The 9,851-nt window shown below is 33.1% G+C and overlaps 2 protein-coding genes across 2 annotated transcripts; both read right to left on the bottom strand.

Annotated features, from left to right (window-relative positions):
* Positions 1–926: 926 nt before the first annotated feature.
* On the bottom strand, positions 927–2,702 carry LOC112800441 (transcription factor bHLH19-like). Its single transcript, XM_025842722.3, has 4 exons — positions 2,550–2,702; positions 2,027–2,470; positions 1,535–1,945; positions 927–1,454 (listed from the first exon to the last, which is right to left on the bottom strand). The coding sequence occupies exons 1-4, from the start codon at positions 2,586–2,588 to the stop codon at positions 1,380–1,382; spliced, it is 969 nt and encodes a 322-aa protein (XP_025698507.1). The 5' UTR covers positions 2,589–2,702; the 3' UTR covers positions 927–1,379.
* A 4,772-nt stretch (positions 2,703–7,474) lies between these two features.
* LOC112800440 (transcription factor NAI1-like) lies at positions 7,475–9,131 on the bottom strand. The gene is made up of 4 exons (XM_025842721.3): positions 8,790–9,131; positions 8,430–8,702; positions 7,951–8,361; positions 7,475–7,878 (listed from the first exon to the last, which is right to left on the bottom strand). Exons 1-4 carry the CDS (start codon positions 8,832–8,834, stop codon positions 7,804–7,806), a joined length of 804 nt encoding a protein of 267 aa, XP_025698506.1. The 5' UTR covers positions 8,835–9,131; the 3' UTR covers positions 7,475–7,803.
* Positions 9,132–9,851: the final 720 nt, after the last annotated feature.

The raw sequence follows: 9,851 nt of genomic DNA, 5'->3' as shown, positions 1-9,851 counted from the left end.
TTTGTTCAATCTAATTATGATAGAAATAATACTGTTTAATCGATTACATATATTAAATTTTAATTGTTAAAAAATATTTATAAAAAGATATTTTAGTTGTCTTGATTTAAGTGACTCTTGAAAGTATAATGTAGACATTTGATACTATTATGGATGTTATTGGTTCGGCTTTGGATCAAAACCAATCGAACCGATATGTTCGGTTTTTACAGATACATAACCGTTCAGTTTGCTGCTTTTACAACAACCGAATCAAATCGAACTGAATTAATAGCGGTTTGATTTGGTCGATTTTTTCGGTTTTTAATTTTTAATGAGAAAAATATGAATCACAATAATTAAAGATTCAAAATAGTCAATAAACTATAATAATAAGAGTAAAACATTGAATGGTTAGGAATTAGGAATTTTTGTTGTTAGGTTAAATATTAAAATTGTTAAAACATTGAAATTGATGCATATATTCGGTTTGGTTTGATTCAGTTCAATTTCTATCAAACCAACCGAAAACCGAACCGAACCGATCGGTTTTGTCAGAAAAAACAAAAAAAAATCATTTTTTCAGTTTTCAAATTAGTTATTGTAATTTTCAGTTCAGTTTACGATAATTTTCGATTCGATTCGACAACTTACACCCTAGATACTACATGTTTGACATTGGTATCGTATGAACAAATGAATACCTTCCTTTTTGTTATTTAAGTATTAAAAAACTTGTATAACTGTTTGGAGGCATCGGTTTGACATTGCGTCTTCAAGAAGTTAAGAACACACATAAATTAGTTTAAACTTAACGTCACCAATCCAGAACAAGTTATCTAACTTGTAATAATAAATTAACAAATAGAGATCAGAGTTGTGCCTTTGGAAAGGACAAACAAAAACATAGAGAAGAATTGAAGAGAAGATTTGCAAAGAGCACAATATATACCAATGATAATCAGCAAGTTGATAAATTATTAAATTTACACAGAAGTAGTATATATAAAACGACAATAGGAACAATAATTTCTAAAATATAATACATAAGTACATGCTATATATATAGTTTATGAAACAAAATCCTTTTCTCAACAATAATAAAAGAGGGAATTACAAAGAGGTCTGTATCACTGTGTAATATATATGATAAGTGAAGACCTCTCAAAAAAATCCACCTCTTGAAGAAGAGGAAAAGAATATGCTAAGCTAGCTACTCTCTGATCTGGGATAGGGTGTAACTAACCCAGCTAGCCAATAATGGAAGAAATCAAACAACACTATGAGAAACACACAGGGCCTTCATTCATATACTGATATATGAAAGCACTGCGGTAAAAAGTATCATCATTATTATTATTATTGCTGTAATCGTGATGATGATCATGCATGCACCATCTTCAACTGAATTGTGTCAATGCCACCCGTAGGCTTCCTACTAGATCCTTTGTCCTAATGGAGCATTCCTTCTTCATCTTCATCATCAAAAACACATAGAAGCACAATTCAGATAATGGAACTTAGAAAGAAATGCATTAATTAAACTAATTGGTACCTGAGCGAGAATAGTGATATCGAGAGTGTCATTGCCGAAGGGCAAAGAGGTGGTTGTGTGAACAGTGAGATTATGCTTCTCTAATACGGAGAGTATTGCAGCCTCACGAGCACCCCTACTGTTCTTGCACTCTTGTTTATGGCAGTGGATTCTGATGAGTACGTCTTTACCACTAACTCTTGCTTTGATTTCCGGAAGTGTATTACAATTTCCATCCAATAATGCTGCTGCTGCTGAAATTTCGTTCTCATTATTATCTTCATCTTCAACAAACACGAAACATCTCTTTACTGCCACCCCTGATTCAACCATAGTTTTCTTTCTAGCCTTCTCCTCCTCCAAAAACTGCACTCGTTCCTGTAGTTGCTTCACATATTTTATGGCATCTCCTAAAATTGAAGCCTTGTCCATCTGTTCCCAATCCCAACCATATCAAATAATTCATTTAATGATAATTATTATTAAATTTCACTTAATTCACATATAATATACCTTCTTGAGGCCAGGGACCATGGCGGAAAGAGCGACGAACCTCTGGCTGAGCTTTTCCCGGCGTTTTCTTTCGGCGATTACATGCTCCTGAGCTTGGATTGGGTTCCTAGCTGTGGCGGGAAGGACCTTATGCGGTGGATTATCATGGTTGAAGAAAGCAGAGAAGTGAATGTGGTCGTCCATCATCAGATTAGGGTTCTTAATGTTGGAAGAATTAGGAAGAGACGGTGCCTCAAAGGAGATAAGTTTGGGTGGTGATGGAGAGGCGGATCTAGAAGGCATGGCAGTGTTAAAAGGGGATTGAAGTTGATGTGGTGGTGGTTTGGTTTCAGAGTAGGCTGATGACATAGATTGCATGTCCATCTCAAACTTATCAAGCATTTCTTCAAATGAATTCATCATCATCGGGTATTCCTGGAAGCTGCTAGAATATTCTTCCATTCCCTGTTCATGTCAAACAAATTATTATTATTAATTAATTCATTGCTTTGGTTACTCTGCCAAGTATGTTTAGTATGCTTACAAATTCAGCCAAGTAGTTGCTGGATGCAATTTCCATCATCTTTCACTTCGTCTTAGCTTGTGATTATTGAACAAGATTGTTTTGGAAGAGTGAATAATTTGAGATTATTTTGAAAGCCTTGAAGGAGTTGTATTATATATAGGGGGCAGCGTACACGGTTCAGATGCCGGGTGTATAGACTATAGAACACGTGTGAAAGCGTTAATAGACTATTTGCCTTTGAATGCGGCTCATCCCTGTCTTCACTAATCACTGGTCAAATTTTGCCTTCTTTTATTTCCTCTATTATTATTACCAATGCTAGCTAAGAGATCTAATGAACACTGTGATAGGAAACGAGTTGACTTGTATGTAGATGAGCGTTGACCCAGACAGTGCAGATGCTCTCTCCTCCCTTTGCTCTCCCACACCAACCACTAAAATCATGCCACGTCAACAATATATTACACATCATTTCTAACACATAAGGCAATTCTACTATATACTATCATTTAGGTGAACCTGTCCAACTACTACAACTTTTGGTAGCAAATAGGAGATAACTAGAACGAGTATCATATATGTGATTGATGAACTGGTTTATTTGCACAATAAATATTAAATTACAAGATTAATTTTCACATATTGATCATCTTTTTAAGAGAAATTAAAAGTTCTGTTAGCGATTGTTACATTATTACATAAAAGCGGACCATGTTGATGGCAATTTTCATACTTTCTATTCATTGAAATTCAATCTAGAGTTATTTTTGAGATTTTAAAGTTTATATTTCAAGCCTTGAAGGTACTATGTTCCGATTAAATTAAAAATGAAAGGCCTCAAAGTTCTCGCTTTTTTAAAAGAATGCAATATAGGCCTGCAACATATTTATCATTGCACCCACCACCTATTGCTTTTTGACATAGAATTCTAGTCTAAAGTTTAATACTCATCAACGAGAGCATTTTACATGGTGCACCATATGAATCAACCACACCCACAATTAAATAACATACCAGGAAACATCACAGAAGATGACAAACTACGCGTTTGACCATTTAATTTTGACTTTAATCCCCAATTTTATGCATTAGATGCCAGTCTTAGCAAGTTGCTTAGTTTTGGCTACTGCTTCTTAACAATCGAATAAGGACAAAACAGAAACTGGATTATCAATATCACGTGATAAGTGAGGTCGTCCGTAATTTTTTTTAGGCTGGAATTAAATTTAAGTACAATTAACTTCATATAAAGTTAATAGCTAAATTATTAAATAATAAATTTAACTAAATTATTATTTAATAACTCTCTATTAATTTTATATAAAAATAACTGTAACTAAGTTTTCATCTTAATTTCAATATAGCTATGGCAACTTCTATTACAAATCAACTTTAGACACTAAAATCTATTTAAAATTCAAATATCAATATCAACAACGACATGTCGATTAGGATTGATGTAGTTGAAAAAGGAGTAAATAAATAAATAAATAAATAGATCAGAGATGAGTTCAATGTTTACTATCACTATAACTTCTCTTAATAACATCGATGAAAATGCTGTTTAACAACTCAATCAATCATATGAATGATTGTATTTTTATTGTTCTTACTAATTAATTGTATCTATTTATTATTCATCATTTTTATAGATCAATTAAAAAGTTATTTCAAACGACATATACATGCATTAATTCATGGTAACTACGTTCTGTTTGCATTTCGATGTTTTTTTTTTTTTTGGCTGTCCATTCATATCTTCCTTTGCATTTTAGTTTGTGGGCGTCGTAAGCATGTCTTCATGGCTATGTTGAGCAACAATGGCTGTAGTTTGGAAAAAAATTTGAATTAAAATGCTTTCAATTTTCATTGCTTTAAAAGCCAAGTATTTGAAAAAATTCATTGCTTTGAAATGTTTTTAACGGATCTAATTTCATTGTTAAGAGAAATGGAAATTTTTTTTTAGATTTTTTTATTTTGTAGTTGAAATTAATTAATATATGTAATTTGAAAAAAATAAAAATTATATAATAAAACTTTTCTAATAATTTTAATAATTTATAAAAAAAGTTATATCATAATTAATTAATTAGGTAACAAAATTTAAGTTAAATTAAGAATTTAATTATGATAAGCCAACCTATCTCATCCAATAATAATAAGACATATAATAAAGAAGTAACTTACAATTTATTTATACAAGATTGAATAGAATTTACCTTCTATTTTTACTATCAATTGAACTGAAACAACTTTTGTGGTGATTAATTAACTTTAGAGATTAAACAATTGCAACATTGCAAGTTTTTCAATGACGACCAAGATGTTTCTTGACTACTAAGATCATATCTCTCACAAATATTAATTACTATACATGAAACTAAATTCCGTGAATTCATGAATTGTCATAACTCATAGCTAAAAGTTGATGAGGTAAGCATATCATAACAAGTGATCTACAATTGCTGACGTGCCTTCATCATATTCATCTTTGGTGACTAGATCGTTTGCTTAACATAGACAGTAGTATCTAGTATGTAAGTAATATACTCCTCTTTTTATTTGTCATGTGGAAATTGAGGATATCTACTTAATTATTAATTAATTGTTCGTTTTATAATATATGTAGCAGTTTGGTTTGAACTTCTTCAAGTGCATGCTTACTACAACATTGGTGCATTACAGTAATCAAAGTAATTATCTATAATATATACTGCTATACTTCTTCACTTCATAAATATATTAATCAAAAGTTATCACAGATGCACCAATTACACATCTGTATTTTAAATTGTAATAATTGTCCTGCTGTTTTAAATCAGCTAACTGCTTTACAGAGTGGCAGCATTAAAGAAATTGAATGATAGACCTAATTAATTAAGTTTCGTTTGTTATTGTTAGTTCATATATGAAAACCTTAAGGCTTTTTTTTTTATTCCGGGCCGGGGAAAAAAGCAAATACTATTGTCAAATCTCAAATGTTCGTGCAACCAAATTTTAATTTCTTACGAAGTTTAGGTTAGTTGTCTTTACTTAACGGCAAATCTTGCTTGAAATCTAATTTCAATTAGAAAATAATCTGAATAACGAAGGGGAACGAGCCTATACAAATGCAAGTAGGACTAGATTTTAACAATATGGAGCTATAATTAAATGTAAGTTCATCTAACATTAATCAATATATATGTACTCCAGGATCCTTTCAGAGATCTTACAGATTTTTTATTACATATTATTTTGGTGATAAGAATTTTGTAATTATTTAATCCGAGATGTCTACTACTACAGATATATAGATCTATATTTTAGGGGATCATGTTTGGAAATGATTGGGATGGATGATGAATCTTGCTTATATAAGTAGAAGTCACCAACAAGCATTATTAGAAAAGGGAAATTCTTTTTTGGGTGAATCAAAAATGGAAATTCATTTCTCAGACAAAAGTCAATTGAATTAACAAAGAAGATGAAAAATTGAAAATAATTTTTAAGTATTTCAAATAATGCGTGCAAATCAAATGTCATGCTGTTAGCCAGAAAAATGTCTAGAAAATATTAGTAGAAGGAACTATTAAGAAATTCAACAGTGCCATGTTGACGTATGAAGATCAAGTGGGATGTGTCAACCATACAAAGAAAGATATATTTTTTTTTAATAGACAGTGTGTCAATGGTTAAAAAGTTGAAATTTGACTCATTAGATACATTTACAAAACTATTAGTCTTAGAAACATAAAACTATATATTTACAAAGTTTGCTAACACAAGTATGTTCTTACTCATATTATTTCAACTATCATTTTACATTCAGGTGTGTTGAGTAACCTTGTTTATTTGTCCAACTTTAGAATTCTATAAACTTTAAAATAAATATTTAATAAATATAGTTTGATCTGTTATAATCATCTTTGACATATTTTTATAGATACTTATGTTGTTTTTTTCTTTTATAAACTTTTTTTAACTAAAATTCTATAAAATATATTATACTCCCAAATGTTAGATTTTGAATATAACTGTGGTAAAATACCTCTGAAAACTTGCTAACCAAAAAATCAGTAAAATATATATATAGGCAGAGGCCAAGGTAAAAAGCTAAAATCTAGTCATGATCTGTTGGTTAGGAACATCAAGTGCGACAAGAATATTATTTTTTTTTTTTTTTTGGTTTCCCACGGTATCCCCCAGCCCGGCAGGCCAAGGACTAATCCGCCGCGGTACTGAGTTCCATTTAAGGGTTTGCCGCTGGCCAATGGGTTGCTGCATGCACAAGACGGGATTCGAACCCCCGACACTTGCTTAAGCGGACTAGTGAGCTAACCACTAGACCAACCCAACTTGGTTGACAAGAATATTATTTTATTAGTCACTATTCAATATTTTTTTTTGGTTAGCTCTCCTTTGTCGAGGAGTTTAATTGGATTGGGCCGTTAGACTAAGAATTCATCACTTTAAACAAAATGGAGCTATCACACCTGGAAAAAAAAAAAAAAAGATGCGCATCTGTTGTCTGGGAAGAGCTTCAACATACCTAAGAAAATCGTAGAACTATGTGTAATGTGTGTACATTTTATTTTGGACTAATCTGTAGAAGCTCTATTTAAGAGTTTATTGTTGATTAATGAATTATTACATGTATAAAGTGAGATTCAAACTCTTAATACTTATCTAAGCAGACTAGCGAACTAACCACTCCACGAATGTAACTTGGTTATAATGTGTGTGTACATGTACCCTTTTATTCAATGAAAACGTCTTTAGTTGATATGATATTTCATATACTCTATAGTATACACTTTTGCCTTAAGTTTTGTTTGTTAATTTGTGAGAGACTAATTACTATCCAAATTATTAGGAGAAAAAGGAGGAGATACTAAGACGAGTGTGTGTGTTATTAAAAAAAGAAAAAAAAATGTAGAAAATAGGGCATGGGAAACAGGAAGTGCGCAAAGATAGATGATTATTTAATATTTATTATAAAGAAAGAAAGGGGCCTAAACTATTTGGCAGGACGTGGCAATATTCCAAGGCTATGGGTTTCCCAATCAGTCAGAATCCCACTTTTCCAGAGACACAACCCTCTCTCAAATCTCAATGCAGGCAGCCAGCCGGGTCCCAACCTCCATAATTGATAGCTGCTCTCATCCGTCCCTCCGCCCCAAAGGGTAACTCCATTTAATTCCATTGATGGAACCCTGGAGCCATTAACATTATTGAACCCCCAAAATGATGCAATCCCATTAATTACAAAACAGACACCTGTTACTTTCTTCTACATCGATTGCAACACTCCCACCCTTATGTTTCTAGCAAGCTCCTTCGCGCTTAAGCTGAACTTGTCATCCATCTGATGCGATGCAATAAGCATAATAAATTATTCAATAATGTAAATGTGATGAATTTAATTCAGTTAATGTACCTCGGCAGTGATGGTTATGTCGACGATGGAGGCTCCAAAAGGCAAGGAAGTGGTGTTAAGAACAGAGAGATGGAGTTTGTCAATGAGCTTGAGAATGTGCATCAACACTCCTTTGTGTTTCTCGCAGTGGATCCGGATGAGGACGTTCTTCTCAGACACTCTTGCCTCCACTTCAGGCAGCACCGACCTACTCACTGCTTTTGACACTTCGTACGATGAGTTTCCATCCCCCCCTGAATTTGACCAAGTGTCTGACACAGACACATCTTCCTCTCCGCACACCTCAGATTTCTCAACATACACAACAGACTCCGCGCTTTTCCTTTTGCTTTCAGTTTCTAGAACCTTCACTTGCTCTTGTAGCTGCTTCACGTACTTGATAGCGTCGCCTAACACCGTCGCCTTGTCCATCTGAACGCATTCTATTAGTACTCCAAAGAGATCTAAAAAGAAAAAAAAAAGAGCAAGAAAAATTGAACCTTTTTTAGGCCTGGAATAAGGGCAGAAAGTGCTATGAACTGTTGGCTAATCTTTTCCCTTCTCATTCTTTCGGCAATGATGTGATCATGGGCGTGTTGGGGGGATCTGCCAGTGCCAGCTGAGCCAGTTCTTCTGCGTCTTGGGGTTGGGGTGGTGCTCTTGGGAAGCTTGGATGGCCTCTCATTATCATTGTTACTCATCTGTGACTGTGAGTTTGAGTAATTATTAGGGGCTGCTATTATGCCATTGATGAAACTGTAGTCCTCTTCTTCCTGCAGATCAGAGCAAAAGAAGAACAAAGTCATCAGGGATTCATTTAATTTGCAAGATGAAAATGTGTTGTTTGTTTGTTTAATTACCAAATCACAGAGCCAAGTAGTCCATGATTCCTCGGTGGAAATCATGATTGATCCCAAGTGCCAAGTGAAAGTGAAAATTACACAAGACTAGTATAGTAGCTAGGCTCTCAGCTCTCTCGGTGACACGCACTAAATAGAAGATGCCTTGTTTCTTTGTTTTGTTTTATCTTTACTTTATGGGAAGCGTAGCATGTATCGTATACTATAGCTTCCATTAACTAAGTTTCGCTATTTGGTATACGTACGTAATAATGTATTAATGTATTCCATTCATGATTAATGCACGCCTACTGTACACCTCCCTTCTATTAACGCATACACATTATTAATCAAAATGACGTTAGGTTGCTAGCTAGAGTTGGGACTTTAGTACCTCACAACCCAGAAATACATCGAATCCAATCAAATTATATGTGGGGTAAAATATAGATTTTGTTCTTGAAATTTGATAAAAATTTTAAAAATATTTTTAAATTTTATTTTTTTTTAATTTTGTCTCAAAAGTTTTTTATTTACATTAAATATACTCCTGACGGCTAAATTTTTAAAAAATTTAAAACCATTCTAACAATAATGCATGAAAATGATGCTTGATTTACTTGTGTTGAGGGTTGTTCTTATGAAATTGTTGTTGAATTGGTATTAAATTTTTTGAAAAATTAGTCGCCAATAGTATATTTGATGCAAATCGAAAATTTTTGAGATAAAATTAAAACAAAATAAAACTTTTGTCAAATTTCAAGGACAAAAAATTATATTTATTTATGAAAGGGTTAACCACCAATTATACCCCCGGATTTTGTAAATGCTGACAATAATGCCCTTCACTTTTATTATCGACAAAAATATCGTTGGAAAATTTTAAAACGAGCACAAAATGCCCGTCCGGCAAGTGATGCCTTCTCCGTTGACGGAAGTGTGTGATGTGGCAAACGGAAAAGCTTGTCTGGCAAATAGAGTGCTTAGCTGGATCCGTTCCCAAATTTTCCAATTCAATAACCCTAATCCCCAATTACAAAATGAGAGTGTGATGCATCTGAAGAACCGTTCAACCATGGATGC

This window comes from Arachis hypogaea, chromosome 5 (assembly GCF_003086295.3).
Source record: "Arachis hypogaea cultivar Tifrunner chromosome 5, arahy.Tifrunner.gnm2.J5K5, whole genome shotgun sequence".
NCBI classification, from domain to species: Eukaryota; Viridiplantae; Streptophyta; class Magnoliopsida; order Fabales; family Fabaceae; genus Arachis; species Arachis hypogaea.
Note: the sequence above shows the minus strand (reverse complement) of the source record. Positions and strands in the feature narration are given on the sequence as shown.